This window comes from Pleurodeles waltl, chromosome 1_2 (genome assembly GCF_031143425.1).
Source record: "Pleurodeles waltl isolate 20211129_DDA chromosome 1_2, aPleWal1.hap1.20221129, whole genome shotgun sequence".
In the NCBI taxonomy this organism is placed as follows: domain Eukaryota; kingdom Metazoa; phylum Chordata; class Amphibia; order Caudata; family Salamandridae; genus Pleurodeles; species Pleurodeles waltl.
The window spans coordinates 845,839,085-845,863,531 of record NC_090437.1 but is presented as its reverse complement, the minus strand read 5'-3'; the positions used below and the strand labels follow the sequence as shown (position 1 = coordinate 845,863,531).

At 40.0% G+C, this 24,447-nt stretch overlaps 1 protein-coding gene across 1 annotated transcript in view; it reads left to right on the top strand.

Annotated features, from left to right (window-relative positions):
• Positions 1-24,447, top strand: part of VEGFC (vascular endothelial growth factor C) — a 343,465-nt gene that overhangs the window by 237,936 nt on the left and 81,082 nt on the right. The window contains exons 2-3 of the mRNA XM_069244682.1: positions 13,766-13,979; positions 22,867-23,057. Coding sequence (XP_069100783.1) covers positions 13,766-13,979; positions 22,867-23,057 — 405 coding nt within the window. The remainder of the gene's footprint in view (positions 1-13,765; positions 13,980-22,866; positions 23,058-24,447) is intronic.

The window sequence follows — 24,447 nt, the reverse complement described above, 5'->3', positions numbered from 1 at the left end:
ACTTTCAACACACCATCTTCACCATCCACTCCCTTGGCCATCCACCAGCCTCTTTAATTCTCCTTGACCCCTTCAGTGTGCCTTAAGCTTCTGTTGCTATGCCTGCCACCCTTTTCTGGAGGGGGTTTGTGGCCTCGTAACACCAGATCTTCCCTGGAGATACCACAATTCCCACTTGCCCTCCTGGGAGAGGAGAGATGTGCCATCACTGCCTTTGGGGCCTCTGCAGTCACTGCTCTTCTTGGCCAGCTGCCTTCAGGATTGCTAGAGCAGCCTCAACATCTGCATTTGACGGTGCACTGCCCAAGGCCGCCATCTCCTTTTGAACATAAAGAGGGATTGAATAATTTCTTCTGCGCATGTGCAGTCTTGCTTTGATGTTGCAGCCACACGCTGCCAGCATCTTATACTAATGTGTCATTCTCAAAGTCTCCGCACTGAGAGGACAAGTTTTTCCCCCTCCACCTAGGGCTGGGCTTCTGTAGTTCCACACATGTTAACAAGTTGCTTAAATTATTGCAGTTAATGATGCTGCATTAAACGGCCGCTTGGGATATTTACTACTAGCAAAGGTTTGTCTGTAGGTCATTTTAGAGGATTCCTTGAGGCACACTCAATTTAGAAAATGGAGGTACACGCAATGGAAAAAAGAGCTGTTATTATAAAGTAAATATTATTTTTGTCTGAAATCGAAGTAGGACTTAAATTGTGAGGCCAACTTAAAAAAATTGATGCTATGGACTGTTTCATATAAAACATCTGTTAATGGCCTTATTATGTGCTTTGTGTGACCCTTAGGCATCATGCAGTGGCTCATTGAAGAAGACACAATATTGGAACTATCTTTTCACTTGGCTCCTTTGAAAGGAAGCTAAGGACTACAAGGAAGGTTAAATCAGGGACCCAGCCAATATGTAGTAGTTTGTTTTTAATCCTCGCAGAAAGCATACTTAAAGTGTTTGCATTTTTCATGCCATTACTATTTACATATGGCCTTTGTTTGATGGACAGTGCAGCAAAATAGCCAACTGCTAGTGTTGCAACAAAAAATGATATTTGTTGTCACCCCTATGCTATTGTATAAGAGCTGCCAGGAATTTGTGATGTTTAAAGTTGAGCTGTTTCTTAACATGGGTAGGTGGTCTTTAGTTAATAGTGCGGTTGCAGTGAATACGTTGTTTTAGGGTTGTTTAACTGTTCAGAATTCAAGATCAATAACATCAGGACAGTTGTTTAGAGACAGTTTAACAGTTGGCTTAAAACACAATCCCTCTAGTTCCATATGCAGCGGAAATGATTTTTTTCCAAGGGCTTCTCAAATGTAAAATTATTTCTAATATTTCTTTCTGTCATGGTAAGTACTTCGGGTGAGGATTTCTTATGTTGTTGACGCACCAGATGTCAGAGGATAGAGAAGTGCACGAGTCAGTGTGCTGCCGAATTTGCATACAAATGTTAATCAATGAGGCAGAGCCGTTAGCATAACGTTGTACCTGGAAAAAATGACACATTATTGCATACGCACAAGAATATGGTGAGTAAAATGTTCAGTAAAAAAAAACCGGTGTATTTATTAAAAGACTGAATTCTTCGTCATTATTAAAGGAAGGCTTCAGAAATGGTCGGTGGAGACATTCAAAGACGATCTAATCCCCCCCACCAACGAACTAAAATGACTCACCGGGCAAGGAAAGATAAGTATGGGTCTTCAAAAATTATTGACGATCGCCCCACAGGGAACCGCCGGCTCAAATTAAGCCTTCTCGAGATTTCAACGAGCAGCCCTATTTTCTGTGGGAGTAAAAGGCTATCAAATTCTACCGAAGTGTGCACCTAAAGCTGAGACTCACTTGAGCGTTGCCCAGTTCATAGAGGAAATAAACCATCATATTTCTCCACAGCTCTTTTCCAGTGCCCTTTGGACATTACACAGGTTTCTTAGTGTAAACTCACACAGATGCGACCACTCTAGAATCAGGTGATTATTACGTTTAATGAAAATAGTGCATGTATAAACTTTGTACATTCATACATCAATACAAGTAATCCGAAATTACTGATTACATGACGTCTGACAGAACAGATTGAAAAAGCAGGCATTCGACATGTCTGTATTTTCCTTTAGACATTATGTGAATCCCTGGCAACTGTGGGTTTATATTCAAGGAATCCTTCTTCAGGGTGCCATGAGGGAATGTGGCCATAAAAAAAACAAAAAACTTCCCTCATGTTGGCATTAGGCCCAAGAAGATTTAAGTGTTCTTTCAACATTAAGAATTTCATCAATAAACAGTACACTCTCCAGCATTTAAATGTTGCTGAAAGGACTCATATTTTTATAGTACCGTCGCTAATAGTTCGTCCGATACAGTGGTAATAATTTACAGGCTGAAGCATGGTCTTGTGCTCAGTGCTGGCTGTGGCGTCAGCTCATCGACGACAGTGGAGTACCTTCTGGATGTTTAGCTAATCCTGGAGTGAACATTGCATGCGCCACATCTAGGTGACATAATAGTCTTGAAGAAGCAGAAGCTTACAAATTAGACAGTAGAAACATAAAACACACACTTTACGTGTTGCTGACCCAGAAAACACGCAACTTCATTTTGCGCCAAGAGACACCCACCCTCCGCCTCCTTCACCCTTCTGGCTAAATTGATTTTGATACTGTGGAATACAATATCTACTGTATGTGTGAATCTAAGTCTCCGATTTTCGATTTTAATGTTACAACTGCTGCGCATAGACTGATATACTGCCAGTGCGTGAAGTGCCTACTGTGGTCATTTCAATATTTCAAAAGGTAACACTCATTTGTGTTGGCTTCATTCTGTGAGTAAGATGCCTCAATTAGTACAAGAAAAGGCAGAATCGACTAGTCTACCTTGTCCCACTGACATCGTCTTTGTGCTAGGTCTCGGGTAACCTTTTCAAGGCTGAACAGATTTTCTATCCCATCGTATTCAGCCTGGGTTGTTAATGATGGCCCTGTTGCAACGGAACACATTTTATCATGTTTTATAATTAAATGTAGAAACATACCATTTGTATATGTGTACACTTGGTATGTCTGTATCATTACTTCAATCCATCAACTAGCTGAACGTCTCAAACTGCACTGTTGGCTGTCCATGAAAAAGTAATGTATATTGTTAAATTATGGCAATAGCAGATTTTTAGAACTAATGATCATAATGTTTGGGAATCCTTATGTCTCAAGCAGCAATTTTCCTGTTCCTCCAAATACCAAAATGACCCACTTTGCAATAATTTCACAAAATGTTGCAAAATATAAAAATTCATGGCAGTTGAACTCTGTGCCCCTGCTATGTCATTCCATGTAGACTGTCCAAGATGATCCCTCCGTCTCTTAAGTGAAGTTTTCCATTACCATCATTCTGCTTAATTAATAAGAATACACAGTTTTATATTCTTTTTGACGTGCAAGTCCCTCTCTCTTAGAACCGCATGTGATAAGTTCCATTATTAATTGCCACCATGTCCCTTGCTTCTGTGAGTGCTTGAGTTCATCACTGTTTTTTTTATATATGTTTTTGGCATTTCGTGGAGTTGGTGAACATTTGAGTGGCATGTATTCTCTGGTAAGATTAGGAGTGGAGTGTATAATAACTGGTATTCTTGGCTTCCACTTCATCTTGGTAACAGTAATTTATAATGCCTCCCAATTACTTGTGGAACAACGGTTGCCTTTTTAAATTGTATATAAAATGGATTGCCTCTGTACTTTTAGCCCTTAAAACAATATCTATCAATCCATTACTTTAGGTGTGCATCTATACACCCACTGGTGGGATTAACTAGTGGAGAATTATTCATATGGAAGGAGATCCCTAAGTTGGATCCTGTCTGTATTTCATGAAGCACTGCTGCAAAGCAAGAATAAACTTTGATCTTGGTGAAAGGCTTTGATCAATTGGAGAGGCACTAATAGTGTTAAAATCTCTATAAATATAATTGACATAGTTAAAGTTAGTTAGACATAGTTAGATATAGGTTTACAAACCTCGGCTTTCGAGCATTACCTTTCGTACATTAACATTCCCAACAGTATGCAGAAACAGTGACTAAGTTAAACAAATTGTTATATATGTTCCAAAACTATGGTAACCAGCTTACCTTGGCATCAGTCCAGTGTTAGTAACCAGGACACTTGTCAAAGATTGTTAACATCTTTAATATAAAATAGACCTATATGGAAACCGTACCTATTGGTACTTATTGCAGACTCATTATGCACTCAAATCTAAGGGCAAAACTGCTTTAATCTATGATAAAAAAAGGGTGTCTATAGTCACCTCCAAGCTTTCTTTTATTGTTTACTTTAAATGGATCGTTTCATCTTCTCAGAAATGTGCATCTTAGTAATTAACCCACTAGTCAACTTAACTGCATATCTCCAGTTTCAATATGATAGGAATTGGATTATCTACCTACCAAAGTGCCAACTCACCATAGGCTCATGCTTATTCCCAGATTATGATTTTGCCAACTCATGCCCATACCCAGATTGTGATTGAGAGAAAGTAGCACAACTATAAGTTGAATTCTGACTAGGCGACTAGGCAAATACACTAATCTCCAATTTCCTCATAGCAAGGTAAGTTTAAGATGTGATGGCCATTTGGTAGGTCATAAACATTCAGCAATTAGATATCCTATTTTCGAAAGCCCTGGGGTTGAATCCAAATGCATAAGGTGGGAGGTGGAATTATCAGCTGTTTGAGCCTAGTACAACAATGCTGTAGCTTATAAAATTATCAAAGAGGACATTTGCTATGGATTTCTAAAGACATTTCAAGAGTTTATTAGTGCGGATGCCGATGGCAGAGTTCATATGTAGCTCAAACGTTGGCAGTGTCTAAAAAGTTAAATTTTAGCAACATGAATTGGAATGAGGATCCTGAACTGTGTCATGCATTGTTTATCTTTACCTGGTAGGATTTCATGGAGAGAAAGAGGTTCTGTTTGAATAGGATGTCCAGTAAAATCCTGCAAAATATACTGGATACTGCTCATCAGAGGCCCTTCATTATACAATGAAGTGATTATACCTTAACACAAACAGGTGCTTATAAGGGATATACACATCATTATAATAGTCCTCTAATGTCGTGTACATAGCATCATTCTACTTACTCTATGGCTTTCTACCAAAGAAGAAACTCTGTTTGATACCTTACGCTTCATATGGTTTTCCTGCCAGAAGGCACGTCTTTTAAGTTATATATTTTATGCTCAAGGTACAGTACATTCATATTTGTAACATGAACTGAAGGAATTGGGTAAATATCTAGATGTTGACATAGTGCCTTTTGGAGCATAGGGGTTACATTCCTTCATTGGTGCAACTTCAATTCTATGCTTTCCCTAAGAGATGCACAGCTAGGCTCGGCTAAAACTCTAGAGGCTATGTTCCTCCAGATTTCGTGGCAGTTCTTCCACTTACATGACTAAAAGAGCCCAGATCTGGGAGTGTTTCCAAACCAGTCACTGGGTTTGCTTAATACGGATTCCTGTTCTAGAGGAACTATGTGTTGTAGTTTTCTGCGGTTCAAATTCTAGACGCTTGTTGATAGCATGTAATCTTCAGAAACAATATTTTGCTTTTAGCATCTATGTGGGAGGCTGAAGTGTGACCTGCTGTGGTAGGTGCCTCAAATGAAAACATGAGCCTTTTTGTTTTCTTCCTCCTGCCAATGAACAGAGTAATTACTGAGTGAGGACCAAGCAGGCTGCTTCACAAGGTGCGGGGCAAAAACGTGGTAAGTTTGCCTCTTTTGGGTTGCTCTTACGCTTTGTGCCAATTTCTCACTATTCAGAGCTTTACAAAGGACTGCCAGAGAACTTGAGTAAACGTAGACCATTCACAGATTTCCAGGAAATTAGTACTCCTGCACAAACATTAGGATGCAGTTCTATTGTACAATTACATTTTATTTTGGTTTCTCCACATGGAGAATATTTTCCCTCACTGAGATATCCTTTTGTCTATGCCCCATTAATCATAGGGCTGTTCCTTTTTTCAGTTTTGACTTTCTCGTATTGATGTTGCATGATCTACATTAAAAATATTTTTGAGGCTGCGCTCATGCACAATACTCTTATAGTTGAACCAGCCCATTGGCTGTACGTCGAGTCGGCTCTCCCAGTTAATTGGTTTGCTTGCTTATATTTAATATTGAGTTCTTCAAGAATACCCAATGAACTGATCCTCTTACTGATGAGACATATTCCCTTTTATTTATCCCCTTTTAGAAGCTTACAGTAGCATTCTGTGCGCTCCATAGTTGTTTAATTTGAGACACTGAGAGGCCAACATCAAGACAGTTACAGTAATCGTGCCTAGAATTATACATGATCCCTACCACTAAGGCTTTATGGATGGGTGAAATCATTGGTAGAATAGTCCTTGATTTCGGGAAGCTGGTGGTAGTAGCTGCTTGTCAGCAAATATAGTTGAGTACTATAAGTCAAATTGGCATCAAATGCAACACAGATTTCTTTGACTTAGTGGGTGAATTCTAATTTTTGCAATAGATGTTCTGGAGGAGGCAGTGAAACAACCTCTGCATTCCCCATGGTTCAGAACATAACATTATCAGTTTTTTACTTTGTTAGTTGTAGATAGCTGCAATTCATTCAGTCCTTTCTGACTGTTATTTTTTTATATGTGTTGTCTACTGCAGAATTTTCATTCACGCATGTAAGGTATGTCTGGGGGTCATCCTTGTAGGACCACACCCCACTTGGGAACTGTTAAAGATGGAAATGAGTGTGGTTATTAATACATTTAACAATACCAGTGACAAAGGAGATCCTTGTTGCAATCCAAAGGACGGTGAAACTTTATGATGTAAGTCGGGGTCAAAGGGATATAGGAAGAGATGAAGAGAGAACTTCTGTAATCTCTTTGAGAGGGAACATTCAAACCAGTTAATAGTATTGTGGCCAGCGTGCGCCACCATGCCCAGCCTAACCAATAACATGACATGATCCACAACCCCAAACATTGCAGAGAGGTCAGTGTAACCAGCAGGTATCCCAGCCTTCATCTACGAATCAAAGGGTGTTATGCTGGGAGTCAATCAAGCCACTTTTAGTGCCATATTGGGGAAAAATTGTTTGGTGGGCTAAAGGCTATTATAATTCCTTATGAATTTCTGAATTTAGAAAACAACACATTTTCTAGTATCTTCGCCAGTGCAGGTAATTTGATGTTAGCTCCAAAGCCGGTGTGTATGGTTGGATCCATTGTACCTTTTTTGCTGAGAAATGACTATCTTTTTCAGAGTATCTGTGGCTGATCATTTTTAGATGTAATAGTTAAACAGTTGATTAAGGCAAACAAAGAGGCATAGTTTTATAAGAGCCATGCAGGTGCTGGGTATGTAGAAGAGTTGGTGGGTTTAACTGTTCCTACAAAAGGATGGACAATTTTCGAAGAGGTGAGATGTAGCAAAAATGCTTTGCAGTATCAGGAAACGACACAGTCAACTGCAATACTGGCTGTTTAGAAGTCATAGTCAGGCCCTATATTAAGGTCTTTATTTTATGTACAAAACATAAATAGGCTGAACTCTTTGCCTAAGCAAGAAAATGACATCAATTCGAAGTTACAATGTGAAAGGATTGTGGCAGATGTTTCTATCTTCAAAAGTTACTCAGGCTTTCATGCTGCGTTAGTTATTGTTTCATCCCACTTGGCTTGCTTGGCTTCCTTGGCTTCCTTGATGGCATTTTAGAATCACTGAGCATCCTGCTACAAAACTGTTTATCAGCAAGGCATTGGCGTTTTCTCTTCCTGGTTTCAGTTATACAATTTGCTTGTTTCATTAAACTTAGTCCCATATTGAACCAAGAAGGCTTCACTGAGTATGTTATCAGGTAATTAGAATCTGTGAATGAGGATTAGGTATTTGTTCACATAAATTGTTTACACATCTAGGTGCAAAATTGTTTGTGACTCAGGTCCGTAAATTGGACTACTCATCACGAAGAGTGGACAGGTTTATGTGATGAACACAAGTATATGAACCTGATTTACAAAGAAGTTGTAAGCATTTCTTTCATCTATGTATTACTGCTGGTGTTTTGATATGTGTATATGATGTTGATGAATTGAATATTTGATATCACTCTCTATACAAGTAACAACTTTGTGTGTACACAGACATTATTTAAATTCTATATTGTCACTATGATGTAAGCGATTACGTCTTCTTGGCTGTTATCCTATAGACGGGCACAATTTTTAAAAATAAATTGATGTAGATAGAATGGATGTATTTTTGGAGGATGAGAAAGGAACAATGTTGTTGGTACTCTGTCCTGATATAGTAGGAACTCGATAATCCAATAGTAAAGAATCTTGTACTGCTAATGTATGCAACATCGGCCTTGATCCGCAGATCAATGTAGTCTTAATTGTGCATACTCTCCGCTCTTGGTACTTCGGAGAATCTTGCTACTAATCCCAGAATCACACCAAACACCTTCAGTTTAGACAAGAATTTGCTGTAAGGCCTTCAGTAGTGTTCACAAAAGGATGCTAGGAATAATGCTATCCCAGGTAGTTCTGATACACAGGAATAATATAGAATTATCTAGTTGGACCCTGAAGTTGTCCTCAGAAATGAGGAATTACTACAGGAATTTGATTTATTGCGTAGGATTCCTGTGGTAGTTTCCCATTTTTGTGGCACTTCCGATCCCGAAATGTCACTAGCTTTTAGTTGGTAAAATGGATTGGGAAGAGGAAATTCCAGGAATGCAGTGTTTCTGCATTCGTATTAATTTTCTGGCAGAAAACTAAATTTTCAACGTATTTGGAATCTATGTATTGTTTAAAATGTTGGCCAAGGTCTTCTACAGAACAGGCCCCTCTCTTTCTTGGCAGTCGCTTCAGACATATATTTACAAGTCTGATAGTTAGCTTAAGGAAAAATGTACTGTGTATTCTTGCTGGAACTCTTGAAGCATGCACAAGAGAGAGAAACATTTATCGGACAACAGCTAGGTATTAGAACTAGGTCAACAGAGAACTGCATATTATGTGAACCATTTTGGGTCCAGGAACAATTTAAAGACCTGTTTGTTCCCTCAATATTTTCACTCAAAGCTCATTTGATCAGTAACATCACAACATAGTGCGGTTTATAAGAATAGTTAGCAATACATAATCCATCGGATTTATTAACGTAACATTCTGCGTTTGCTTTCTAGCCTGAAAGCACAACATGGTTCATTGTTTTGATTACATTATTTATTTATTGAGAACCTGGGTTGATGTGACAGCCAGTTGACTAAACAATCACTTATTAGTTGTTTATTTTATAAAAGAGTTACACTAATGTTCAGCATGCTTTATGTAACTTGCTATGTACATTGTAACATGTCTCAAGAATCACAGACAAACTCATCTTTCACCTCTGTCTGAGCGAATGCCTCCCTTTCCAAAAATTCTCCGAACTTGTCTTCTACAATAACTATCATTTTGTTGACTGCTTCTTTACAATACTTTTTTTCCTTTACATTTTTCACAGAGTTCAGTCTGTATTTTGCAGCCTCTCATTGTAAAACACCATAATGCCTATTTGCGAATGAGCCCTACATAAAACTGTTCTGTTCCTGATTTCCATAACTAACGTTTTGCATGCTTATTCCTTAAAAACATAATAATTCAGTTTCTTGCTGGATGGAGAATCTGGCATCACGTTTAATTGCGGTGCACAGTGCAAGGGTAAAGCGCAAGGGCATGCACTCATGCTCTTCTCCAAAATATTGAGTCCAAAGTTTGTCGCTTTGGACAAAGAGGAATCACATTATACTTTTTTGGGTTTTGCATGAATTTGAATGAGGCCGGAAATGCTGTTCCTGTTTTACATATATGGTATTCATATCTAAGTGAAGGTAGTGACAATTCCAAACTACAATTGTAGGGATGACAGAAAAAAGAAGAAGCGTGCGAGACAGTGCATAACGGATGCTGTTTGCATAGCTGTCTATAAGGTGCAGACAAAGTGCATAGTGACTTGGATTCTTCTTGTCAAACTTTACGAAGCAGAGCTACCTTGACAGTTGATGAAGGTTGGCAGAAAGGTAGTTGTCTCATGGTGCAGGAGCTGGGCTATATGTTTTTGCTGGCTTTAGAACTCTGTGCACTTTAACCAGTGATAAAGTGCCTGTGCTCACCCTTTAAGCATGGTTGAATTGGCATATTCCTAATTGGTTTATTTATGTTACCTATCATTCCCTAGTATATTGTGTAAGATGTACCCAAGATTTGGAAGATAAATGCCATTATTGGATTGCGGCACCTAATGTACCATCCACTACAATGGCAGTGCAAACATGACGTATAGTTAAAAACTGTGTATATCTTTTTGAACTGTACATTTGTTGGGAGCACTATACACAGGACCAGGATTTTGTTTCCGAACCGCCCGTATTTTGTTAGCCCCCTCCCCCCCTTTTTTGTTGTTAGATGATTTAGTGCAAACATGACTTCAGGCCTACCAGTGTAGCATGACTGTAGTGGTGTAAAAAAAGGCAATTCTGCCGGTCAAAATAACAGGCAGGTCAAAATCTCCCTTTTAAAGATTAATAAGTCACCCATATGTAGAACTTGCAGTCCACGAGACAGGGTGCATGGTATTCAAGTCCAGCACATGCATACATTTTATGTTAACATGTTGTTACAGTAACCAGCACTCAAAAGCTTTTCTTTACTATGGCAGACCTAGCTGTCCTTTTTTGAGCACCAAAGTACCAATTAGAATCCTAATACTGTATCTCGGAAATGTAGCTATCATCTGGTTGCTGGAAACACCTGGTTTTGTTCTACCAGACTTCAGTTCCTGGGTGTATTGGCTACAGAGACTGCCTCAAACTGAATTTTGGTGTCAGATATGGGAAGACATGAGGATTACAATAGTACACTCCCCACCCACACCCCTAGCCTTCAAAGAGCTCATAGCTAGATTGCTATGTTTGAAAATGTCTAAAGTGTATCTGGTTGGCCCTAGGAACTTTTACCCTGTTAGTTATGGCATGCCCAGGAGTCATTCTCACCCATTAGTTTGTGCCAGCTACACATGTGGCACCTCCGACACCCATTTAGGAACACTACTACATTGCCAATGCCCATTTTACAATGGTAAATTAAACAAAATAAAATGTTTGGAAGTGCAAAAATTTAAGCAGACAGTCAGCTAGCACTTTGCTGCTGTTGTTCAAAAGGAGTAGAGGGAGCCAGAGTGAGCCACAGATAAGCGTGGTAGTTTGGGGAGTGGTGAGGAAATGAGGAACTAAAGAGAGCACAGGTGGAGGAGACTGTCACGAGATTAAAAAACAGTTTATGTATGGAATAACATTTTTGTGATGTGAAATGCCTTGTGCTGATACCACAACGAATAGACAACCCCTTTAGCTAGTGCCTAGCATGAGCTAAATCACAGTATGCAATGGCTCAAATCGGCTGTCCAAGAATTCTTTTTTTACGTATCTGTATCATGTCTGTGTGTATGTTGTGCATTGTGCGTGTATTGCGATGACAATAACACTAGCCTGTTATCTAAAGCTTTCTATAGGTGATGCCTAAAAATGGTGTGGCTTTGAGACTATGAGCCTACGGATAGAAGGCACCTCGGCCATTCAGATTGCTGAAATTAGCCCCACCATTGCCTTTTCTTCACCTCCAAAAATACAAATACATTTGTAAAAAATAAGATATCCGATATTTGAAGTGCTTTTCACATGAATGAAATTCCCATGGAGGACCACCTCCTTTTAAAATTGTTACCGATGTTCATATTTGCACCAAATTGTAGTGTTCTCAAGCAATAGAATAAGTACTACCCTTCTGTAATACTTGCAGTATCTTTGCTTGTATAGCTATCGAACCGGAAAACAGCGTTTCACCTCATATTTAGAATGTTTCTATGCCACTTCTTTGTGGGTTGTGAGCCTCCACTATTTTGTTGCACTCCTAAACTTATTGGTTCAAGTTACCTGACTCTACCCTGTCGAGGTATGGCACAGGCACTTCTCTTTTGTCCCTCTTTGTTATCGCCACATGTGTGAAATGTAGGTGTTCGAGTGTGTTTTTTTAATCAATATTAATATGAAAAGCTTGCAATATATTGTGTGATGAAGCTGCATAGAAAATGTGTTAACATAGAAAATAATGCACGCATTGATATGTGCCCACAGGGAGTGGCTACCAATGTATACGAAGACTAATGAATTAATATGCAATAATGTTTGAATTTGTATTATATCATAATTAGAGTTGTGCGTTAAAAGTTTGCTTTATTAAATCAGGGAGCCTTAGCTTAGCGAGGGTCTGGGCCTAGCTGCCTGGCCTCATATTGAATTGTATTTTCTAACGTGTAATGTGCTGTTTTCCTGAAGGACACAAAGCTGTATGTGTAGTCGTAGTAAATTATTTCTCATGAGAACAGGCTTGCTCAAGGCGACGTTCTTGCTAGATTCAACAGTGTAATTTGTAACAGGTGCAAGGTTAACTGTACTAGGAGAAGACAATGAAGACACTGACTGGAGCGCAAAGTGTAACATTCTCTACCTGACATTCCAACTGTTGAAGACGTCAATAACTTGGATCAATCCGGGGCACGGGAACTGCAAATTGTGAAAAGTTTTAGTAAGGTGCTTACCGAATTATTAGATAGAGATAATAATGCACCAAACTTCATCCAATGAGGAATTAGGGAATAGTTAGACCGTTTTGATTCAACGGTGTAACCCAAGGAAATAAACACAAACTTCTTGTTCCATTTTAACAGGGACTCTTATCCTTGCCATTTGCCATTCCTTTGCTATGAGACGTTTGCGAGAACTTTTGCTGGTTGCCTTAATTTAGTTTAGTTGTCCAGTCACCTTAAACCATCCTTTGCCCATTCCTTGCTTGATACTAACTTCTCCTCTGTCTGAGGGAAGTAATCTGTTCTGTAGCTATGCTATATTGAGACTCTGCCCCGTCCTATCTCTGCTGCTAATGCTAATTTGAGGTTAGTTAAGGCGTTCACTAATATTTTGTGCAAATAGACAAATGACTGAGTTCTTGCTTTGTTGATTCATGTACTAATGAGACTCTGCTAAGTTGATTTGTTTAATGATGAGCCTAGATGCTGAATGAAATTAGTATATGTATTGATTAAAACGTGTTTTGATTAGTGATTTGGTTGTTACGGCTTGGGTTTATTACCAATCAGACTAACAGACATGATATTAGATTGTAATCAATAGGGAAATAAATATCTTAACTTTTGACCAAACTGGTGTGGTTATTTGTGACTGAGAAGTCAATGGTGTGTTCAATAATAAATGTTATTAAATGTTTATCGACTAGCAATTGTTGTTATTGATTGTCTATTAATCTATTGTTTGGTGATGACAAGAAAATATTTCATACAGGGAAGTCTCCAAATGTGGTCCAAAGGTTTGTCGGCCTAAACGTGTCTCCTGGTAAGTTTACTTATCTAGGCTCTGACGTGCTAACATAAGTGTTAAGATTTTGCCTGGCAGTGTTGCTCCTGTATGCTAATTTAAATAGCGTGCAAGTCTCTGAACTAACGTGCTGATTTTTTAAAAGCAAAATATGTGTTCTTCTCTTTGCAGAGCTAAGCAAGCTGGTGATCTACAGTAAAAATCATAAATGAGCTCATACCATATCTCTAAAATCCATTGTCTCACATTGAAAGTAATTGTATTTTTTCGCCCACAGGGTCATGCAGGCAAAGAACTGGAGGAGCAGCTGAGGGCAGTATCAAGCGTGGACGAGCTAATGACGGTCCTTTATCCAGAATATTGGAAAATGTTCAAATGCCAGCTGAGGAAAGGAGGCTCACAATACACCAGAGAGCGTCCAGTCTATGATCATAAAACAGAAGAAACGCTCAAGTTTGCAGCAGCGCATTACCATCCAGATATCTTGAAAAGTAAGTGTGGGCAAGAGAAACATGATTATCAGTTTATTTTACAGTCATGTGAAGAGTTAAACACTCCCCAAGGTTTGAGGAGGAGCTTTAATACATTATAACATGGGTGCAAAGTATAGATCTTGGATGGCTGAATCAATTTCATGCTTTAGGATAATTAACAAATGAGAAAATTATTTGTACTTATAGTAATTGTAAGTCATTTTATAGAATACACGACGGAACAACGCATTCTGGAACCACGCGTGGATGAACAACGTGATCAGAACAACGACCATATTGTTACCACAAATGCCTTAACCACAAATGCCTTAACAACAATTTTTCATTCTAAAGGCATGCCTGATAAAGGCATGCTTGGAATGGCATGCGTGGTGCCAGCATGCGAGCCCCCCGACCACCCACTCCCACCCTTAAAACAATCCTACCCCATGCCCTTACCCCCACCCCTAAAAACATTCCTACCCTGACCCCCACCCCTGCCCCTAAAAACAATCCTACCCGACACCCCACCCAACCCCTAAAAACTAAAACTCCCCAATTCCCCACCCCGCCCCTAAAACTACCCCGACCCTCCCCATCCTCCCCTAAAAACTAAAATTACCCTGCCCCCGAACCCTGCACCTAAAATTCCTTGACCCCCCACCCCTGCCGCTAAAAACTAAAATTACCCTGACCCCCACCCCGCCCCTAAAACTTAGACTACCCCAACCCCCTACTCCCACCCCTGAAACCTAAAACTACCCTGACCCGCCACCCCTGCCCCCAAAAACTAAAATTAACCCGACACACCCAACCGCGCACCTAAAACTACGGTGACCCCCACCCCTGCCGCTAAAAACGAAAACTACCCCGACCCCCCACCCCCGCCCCTAAATCTTAGACTACCTCAACCCCCTACTCCCGCCCCTGAAACCTAAAACTACCCTGACCCGCCACCCCTGCCCCAAAAAACTAAAATTAACCCAACCCCCCACCCCGCCCCTAAAACTACTGCGACCCCTGTCCCTAACAACTAAAACTACCCTGACCCCCCACCCTGCCCCTAAAATCTAAAATTACCACGACCCCCCACCCCTAAAACTACCATAAGCCCCCACCACTAAAAACTAAAACTACCCAACCCCCTGCCCTGCCCCTAAAACATAAACTACTCGAACCCCACTCCCCGCCCCTAAAACTACACCAACCACCCCACCCCACCTTTAAAACCTAAAACTACCACAACCCCCCACCCCGCCCCTAAAAACTTAAACTACCCCACCCACACACCCCTGCCCCTAGAAAACTAAAACTACCCCAACCCCCCACTCCCGCCCTTCAAAACTAAAACTACCCCCACCCTGCCCCTAAAAATACCCGCCAACCCTACCCCAGCCCCACTTACCTAACTGCGTCCTGTCCGAATCCTGAGCCTGTTTTCTTCTGCCTTAACCACGCATGTTGGTTGTTCAGGACATGGTGTGGTTAAGGTAGAGAAAAACAGAGTAATTGTTCACGAAAACGATTTTCCGCTTTTGTGGTCAGTGCACCTCATGGTTCATGAGTCATTGTTTAGGCTGTTTCCCAAATTTATAATATGCTGTTATCCCGATACTCTGGCTGGATCTAGATCTCCTGATAGTGTTTTAGAGTCTTTTCTGAAGACTAAAGTAGTTTACAACATTCCACATAGTACAAATAACTCCTTTCTGATACAGCAATTTTTGCCACATTTTTTCTGAGGTCCCATTGCAATTATATTATACACTGATCATACCTGCAGGGATTCATACATGCAACAGAATGTATGTAGATCACAACAGGATGCACCTCACCCCATGAGCTATTTTAACAACTTGTGTCTTATCAATACCTTTAAAATAAAAACCTAATAACAAAACGTAGCTAAATATGCAGAGTTAAAAGCATTTGGCTGGACGACAGGTTTCTCCTATATAGGTTGGGTTTCTGCCAACTAGGCCATGGTTGAGGCTTATCAGCTGACAATCAGGAATTTTATGGTTTAATGCAGTAGTTCCCAGTCTGTGGTCCGGGGACACCTGGGGGTCTGCAAAGCCTCCTCAGGGGGTCCGCGACAGCTAAGAAAATTAAATAATATAAACAGATTAGGTCCCCAGCCTTCAGTAATGACTTAGTGGAGGGGGTCCCCAGATTCTAATAATGATTTAGTGGGGGTCCCTGGGTTCCAATAATGATTCAGTGTTGGTCCACAGAAGTCAAAAGGTTGGGAACCAATGGTATAATGCATTTTGGCCACATCCTTTTAACCATCTCCTTCTAAATGTATTTATATTTTATGACATAGACGCAAATTCAGATTAATCTTCAAAGATTAGCTCATTATTTTAATAGATTTTACATTTTTAGTTTGTAACATATATAGAAACTCTCTTGCACTCCTTATGGTTTGAAGTAATCCACCCTGGATTATTGCTAAGTGATCTACACTGATCGTCGCCTTTCAATAGAATTTAAGGCTAAGAATTTTTACAACAAAAACAAGCGCTAAGGACACTGTTGTTGGACCATCACTACAGATTGGATCTCTTTCTAGTGCTGTAATACCGTATAGACCGCAAATTCAATTACCAACATTTTATGATGCTGATAAACTCCATTGGTAAGGTGTTTGTAGATAGGATGATGAAGCATCAATGTTGTGTACGTCCACATGAAACGGCAAGACCCAAAAGTTGTAAAACAGAAGAAACAAAGTGGGGTGGTAAATATAGCAATTATTGTAGCAAAAGATGCATTCCAAATCAATAAACTGATATACTTTCTTTAGAACAAGAAAAAGATTAAGAACATTTTCATATCGCAATAGTAAGCACTAATGCAGTCTTGTCACCTCTAACATCCCTAGAAAACCAGGGATTTGCTACTCAAAACAAACCATTAAAATTATGTTATTAAAATCGGATAACATGTAGTATAGTTATTGATAAGCTGTTTAATCTGGTTGAGGAAAAAGTTACCAGCCCACAAATCGCGGCATACCTTAGACCGTTTGATTTTCATAAGCCATGTTCTCCAAATGTTTCTCGCTAAATCTCATTAGTGAAAAATGTTTATATTTGTGCCACAGTCAGAAATATCTGAATAAAGTGGTTCTTGCCCCAGGTTTAAATCAAGTTAGAATTAAATACGAATTTAGTTTTCCGACACTAATATATTGCACATCTTTTAGTTCGATAAAAATAAAAGTTCTAAGAACTTCAATAATTCAGTGAGTTGGTAAATGTGTATGTGGTATTTTGAAGTTATTCAGTTGCAAACACTCGAGTGGAAGTCGTCATCAGTTACATGACAATATAAAAGCACACAGACAAATGTTCCCCTGATATTCCTAGCCTTAGCATAATAATTTATGAGGATAGTTCATTATAATAAATAGTATGCTGGCAGGCCAAAACCAAAATGTATTGTGGGTCTTGAACATCATTTTATGTATAAATCATACTACTATCCAAAACATACCTTGTGATATTTTTGAATTTCAATATCCACAAAATGTTTAAAAACATATTCTTCTTTGTCGCTGTCCAAAATTGATATGTCCATAGCATTAATTTTAACATACATTGTGTGCTACATTTAAGTAAATTTTAGGTAACAATAGCACTAAAATTTGCTAAACGTCAGTTGTGATCAGTGGGCATGATAGATGAGGTCCTAGCCACAATTTCAGGTTGACTGCGATGGAGGGCAGGTTAAATACCCTGTTTATGTTTTTACCTTGGTCTTTTTCTGGAAATCAGAATTCTTCAGCATGACAAAACAACATGCTTTATCAGAAGAGGGATCCATGATGTCGGATATGTGCTGGACGGTGAAGCTGCTACATTTGGAGGGAAAAATGCAGAGCAGGAGAAATTTAAAATTCATGCCCAGGGAAGTTCTCCTACCAGCTGAATAGTTTTGCCACCTTTACCTTGTCAAGATTTGTCCCTTTGTACTTGGGGCCTCAGTACAACATTGGCAGTCCCACTGTGGAACCGCCAATGCCCGTGGAGAGGATGCTGTTGTCATTTCGGCAGTGCCCCCCATCATATTACAATGTTCCCACCGTGCTGACCGGCGGGAACAGTGCTATAGTATTTGCCTCATCTTCCTTAAGGTATCTGAGGCCAATACCGTAGCACACCAGCACCCTCGAAATGCGCACTGTCTGTAAAGCAGACTGTGTGCCTTCTGAGGGTGCTGGGCAGAAGTGTGGGCAGTGCAGGGGCCCCCCTGTGGCCCTCAGCACTGGATTTCCACCAGCCTTTCCATGGCATTGAGACTGCCATGGAAAGGCTGGCAGAAAGTGGAGTCGTGATCAGCGCCGCAGCACCGGTGTGGCTGACTGCGAATCTGACTGCTGTCAGCCCATTGGGAACAATGTTCCTGGTGAGGATGGCGGACTTGAGGCAGTCTGACTGCCAGGGTTTTAGTGTGGCGGTCAGGCCACCTGGAGTGCGGTAGCCTGACGGCCACCGTGAAGACTGCCAGCCTCGTAATGAGGCCTGTAGTCTCTTTCAGAATTCGTATTCCAGCAAGGGAGGCTGCAGGCAGTAGCTGAAAAGTGCTCCATGAGGCTGGGTACCTTGTCACAAGGTCCAGCTAAATCAAACTTGCTGCAGATAAGGTCAAAGTGTGTGAAACCTGAATTTTCAGCCCAATTACAACACATCTTGGTCAGATCAGCATGGCATGCTTGTACCAGTCCTCCAGAGGTCTTTAGTCCAAAAAGTTTCTATCTGCCAGGTCCTTCAAGAATGTTAAGGGGCGTACACGTTGACACAATCAATGGTTACATGACCTCAGGAACAGCAGTTTTGGGTCAAGCCTTACTCCAGTAAATGCCCCCAGCAGTGCTCAAGTCAGGTCTAGTTGGTACTGGTCAGCTGGGCTCTTCAGGGAATAGACCTCTTGCAGCTTTTTGTTGCCCTCTAGCTTACACAGGAGATCAGCTGACTGACCCTTGAAGTCCACTTCTCAGTCCTGGGTACGAGTTCTAGCTTTTCAGGTCTTCTCACAGGTCTTTTCTTCAGCTAGTCCAGAGTGTTCTGAGGAGGGTGCCAGGGGATGCTATATTTATGCTCAGCACCAGCTTGTGGATATAGTTGACTCCTGTTCCCTAGTTAACCAACAGGGAAAACATTTCCAGGGGTAACCCTACTTACTTTGCAGTATTACCTGTGTGCTCTGTTGCAAATAATCCCACAGTGCACCTCTATGCCTAGATCCAAGATGGTGAACCTGTGTAGAACCTGTGTGTCTACTTCAGTGTTATGGCCAGGGAAATGAGCAACCCCTCCTCTGTGTTCACTTTAAACTAGTTCTGGTGGCAGCTTGCTCCCCACTGGAATTGGGGAAGCAAAGAAGGGACCTATACAGATGTCATCTGACATCTACCTGTTTCAGGAAAGGCCCCATTGAAGTTAATCAGATTCCTAGGTACTGCCTAAATGGTCATCCTGCCACAGGTACAGCAAAACCACTCCAAACTCATTCCTTTGTCTGCTCTATTGCAGTTTTCACACCTTTTTTCAGCGTTGAGGGCTCCAGCTGGAGGCTAATGCAGAATACTTTTTTCTCAATATTTATTAAAAATCTGATTTCACCAGTGGATTTGGCTTTCAATAAATATTACAGAAAGTTGAAGCATGAAATTTCAATCTGCTTCCTAACGGTAGATAGCATTTTTAAATAAAGTAGTTAATCCCAGTGTTTCTCTATGGAACAGCCAGCCTTGCAACAGTGAAAATAATTTTTGGGTACTAGTCATTATAAGGACATGTTTACTATACATTTCTACATGTCCTACTTTTATATACCATGCACCCTGCCTTGTGGGGTACATGGCCTAAATAGGGGTGAATTATTAATATTTAAAAGGAAGGTTTTTTCCTGCCAAACAGGGTCTATTTTGACAGATCCATTTGCGTTTTTTAACTGCAGCTGCCAGATTTCTGTGGCAGGCGTGGGGCCATGTTTGCCAGATGTCACAGTAGTGCTGTATACCACAGGTGATATTTAACTTTCTGTGTCATAGGTGTACTTTGGACACCATATACCATGGACTTACAGAAAAGTTAAATATGCCAATTAGGTGTTAGCCAATATAATATGTTTTAGGGGTTAGAGAACTTGCTCTGCAGCCTGGCTAACAGTGTCCCAATGCACAGAGTTAAAAAAACACACCAGCACAATTCACAAACAAATGGGCACAGCCATACAAAAACAAGGCACTTTTTCACACCTGACCTCTGCTGCTCAAATATTTTGTAGGACTTTTCAGCAGTTGTAGCAAGAGAGACCATGATTTGTGCATTCAGGTAAAAGAAATATTAAGGAAGGAATCTGTTAGCTAAGTAATGGCACCAGATGTGTCTGATGTGCTCAGATGCTGAGGTTTACAATATAAATTGGACACATCATGCCAGGTAAGACCCCCATCAACCATGGTGCATTGGCACAATCTTGTACTAAGTCAAACACCTCCACAAAAAACACATACACATTCTCTCCATTCCCATAATGCTAGTGAGGCACTTACATGTCTCTGATAGTATGTGGCCACTGCTGTACTCAATTCTTGGTCACTTCCACACCTGGCTTTCAGGTTAATTCAAGCAATTTACAATCATAAAAATGTTTTTGCATGTGTAAGTCAGATTTACACACGGAAAATGCTCTGTGAATGGGCCCCTAGTGTGTTAGATGTAGTATTCTCTCTTTGCCACAAGATAGCAGCGTATCAGTCAACATCCCACCTTTAACATTATCTGTTGACTTCCAGTCTTAGGCAGGGACACCACACTCAACATCCTCTTGAAGTAAAATATAATCTGAGAGTTGGTGCATTTGCATAATCAGAAAAGGCTACATTTTGTGGGAGAATGTAGGTGAGAATAGAATCGATCACAGTGAAAGTGACTAATGAATTACAGTATCACACAATTGGGAAAATCCAGACTGGCTGATTGCCAGAGATCGTTAGATTTATAACAGAAACTTTTCTAAACTGAAAGAAACAATCGAATGTGTAACATTACATGCACTTTATAGAGGAGGCTTCTCCAAGTCCATGAAAGAACAATAATGCGCCTGCTCATCTAAAATTGTTAGCTAGAACAGAAGGTATGCTCTTGTGGTTTCAAAGTATTTGAGGGAACTCAGTCATTTCTTTCGTTTTTAGCTGCCCTTTTTGCTGTTTCCAATATGTATTTGAGGATTGGTTTATGCAACTAAAATAGAGTTCTCGATCCATAAAGGTAACCTCTGTTACAAAAATAATTTTACAACCAAATTTACATCTTTTGCTCCTGCCAGGTATCTTCAAAGGGATTCCTGGTGGGCTTAAGTGTGTTTCAGTATGGACATCTACGCCATGAGAGTGGAAAGATCCACAATTGTAAATTCCACTGAAGGTGGTGGGAAGTGGTCATTCCAAGGTGTTGTTAGCCATGGAAGTTTGAGAAAACATCTCTTTCTGGGCATTTTTTAATTCTGACCCAAGCCTTTCCTGCCTTGCAAATGGTCAAGCATTTGCTCTGCTTCCTGTATAGGAAAGAACAGATCATTCTCACACTTGATGGGATGTAGGTGAAGGACTTTCTCTATATTAAAACAAAGTATTTCCATGGAGAGAAAAAAAAGTACACGTTTGAACAGAGGGCTTCATTCTTATGGAGAACTCTGGACTAGGCCGAGGACCTTGCTGCAACAGTCACTTGTTATTTCCATTAGTACACTTGCAAAACTGTACCTGATGCGGCTAATTGTACTATGGAAATAATGGTAAATACCAAAAAAAGTAGTAAGTCTGCAACCACACTCAGACACACAACTGTGGTTGTAGAGATATTGTTGATTTGAATAGGGCCAGTGAACTCTCTGATGGAAAGCACATGAGAGTGTATTCTGTAGCAGAACATCCAGATAAACATTGAGCTACAAAGAGTAGGCTACTATCAAGAGGCAGTGACAGACAAACAGGTGAATACATATGTAGACTAGCAAAAGGATGCGTGTAAAGACTAAAAGATCAGAGATAGAAGATGGGAATGGAAAACGAGCATTTTCAATGCAACAGGTCTGGCATTAGCTAGAGTTCGAGCTATTAGCGTTGTAAAGGGAAAAAAATGCATAACAATCGCACTATGTAAAATGCAGCGCGATCGTGCCACGTGAAAAATAAACACACAAAGTAGTCCAGACACCATGCTGAAAACATCGAGCCTCGTATGTTTTTAGTACTTTAGCGGTGCTGTGTAGGTGGGCTAAACACTGGAAAAGGCATGACGTATGCATGCCTTTCACAATTTTAAAAGGGAAGCCAAGGAACCAATGTAAGTGACTGACGTGACATGGGTGTGGTTAGAAGCCCAAAGAGAGATTACAGAATGGGACGGAGCGCTTTGCGCTCGCCCATAAAAAGCAGGGCACCCTCTATTGCTTTCTTCTCCCCTTGCAATGCGTCTCCATAGAAAGACATAGAGAAAGGACACTGTGACTCAATAGAATCTATCCTTGAACAGTAAGAGAGCAGTAACAGTTTAGCAGTCAAATCGTGTTCTTACAGATCATTTACCAAACTGCAATTTGGCCTCCAAATAAAAAACATAACATCTATCTAATAATGCTGATATTTAGTTTTGGCATATTTAAAAATCGATATCATTATACATTCAATGTTTGTAATCTACATTTTCCCTGGTTGCCTTGTTTAATTTCTCTAGTAGTTTAAAGTTCATAGTTTGTGCCCTGTTTTTCTACATCACCACTGCGTTTACCTTAGAATTTTCCAACCATGCTAGTTTACATTGTTGAATTCCTGCTGATGTATTCTTTCTTAGCCGTATTGTAACGTATGAACTTCCCTATACCTTGCCAGGTATTGATAATGAATGGAGGAAAACTCAGTGTGTGCCTCGTGAGGTGTGTATAGATGTTGGAAAAGAGTATGGGGCTCCAACAAACACCTTCTTTAAACCCCCGTGTGTATCCATCTACAGATGTGGGGGCTGCTGCAATAGTGAAGGACTGCAGTGCATGAATATCAGCTCAACCTACATCAGCAAAACGGTGAGTATTTCATACATACTTTTACATTTTAAAAATATTTTGCTACAGTCATGAAATAGTGTTTTTGTCCTTCATTGTTTGCTTTAGGTGTAAGAAATATGCTCCTAAGGGCGGAATTACTGAGTGCGCTCCTAAATGAAATGTTTATTTTACTCTTAAAATATGATCGATAAAGCAAGATTATTGAGTATGCTACTGAGTGAAATTATTCGTCTTTTGTGATAAAAATGGCTTTATGTAATATGAAAAACTCATATCATGCAAAGGCAGGTTTTCACTTGGGTCGGGTTCTTTCATACAAAAACAACCTATGAAGTTTGGATTCTCGAAACAGATGTACAGTAGGACGAGCAAACCGTGAATATATTTCCCATTTTTTAAACTGTTTTTCTTTTGAATGGCAGCAACGTGGATTCATAATCAATGCGCCTTAATAACCAGTTTGGGTCAGAGCATTTCAAGAATATTCCCTCACGCAGCATGAATATTACCCTTACTGTAACAGAACAACATGGCAGAACATGATACCTTTGGAATGCCACTGGCAGATTAAAATAAGGATCCTTTGCCTTGACCCTCATGTTTCAGGCGTTTACATATAAAGGCACCTGATTTTAAAGCAAAATTCAGATTGAAAATTGAGAACTTGGTGTGATCAGTTCCTTCCGCGCCCTTTAATTATACATTAAAAAATCGGGTAAGAAGCCCATGATTCTTTCAGAAAATATTCACAAATTGGAAAATTACAGTTGTGACATTTACAGACTTGGGGTGCCAAAGATAAAGGGCTAAATTTAGAGTTTGGTGGACAGGTTCCTCTGCCACAACTATAACAGATATCATATCTGCCTTATTACAAGTGTGTTAGGATATAATCCATCACGTTTGGGACAGAGTAACCCTTCCACCATAGTTCTTCACATCCTTGGTTTTAGGCACAGAACAAAATATTGAAACCCCCCAAAAATGATAAGTACTCACACAGAGCTAACTTAATTTATATTACCTGATGTAAAATGCCAGATTAAAGATGTTTAAAAAAATCAAATATTTAACTGTTCCAGAAATACAGTCAAATGATGCCACTTTTATCATGTACAAATTATTATAATTTACATGTGTATAATCCTAACTTTTGGAAATGTGTCCTTTCTGCAAGTCCCCACAAATTCTTGCCTTTTTTGCTGAACCTATTTTTTTCTGGCTATAGGGCATCATGCACTTTAACCCTGTTAATCAATGGTAAAGTGTTGGTATTCTGTTTTCAACTTGTTGAAATTAGCATACCCCTGATAGGCATATATTTCTTAACTTTAACTGTCTAGTATATGACACCTATAAGGCCCAGGAAGTGACATTTCACCAGTGAGCTTCAGCATTCAATGTGCCA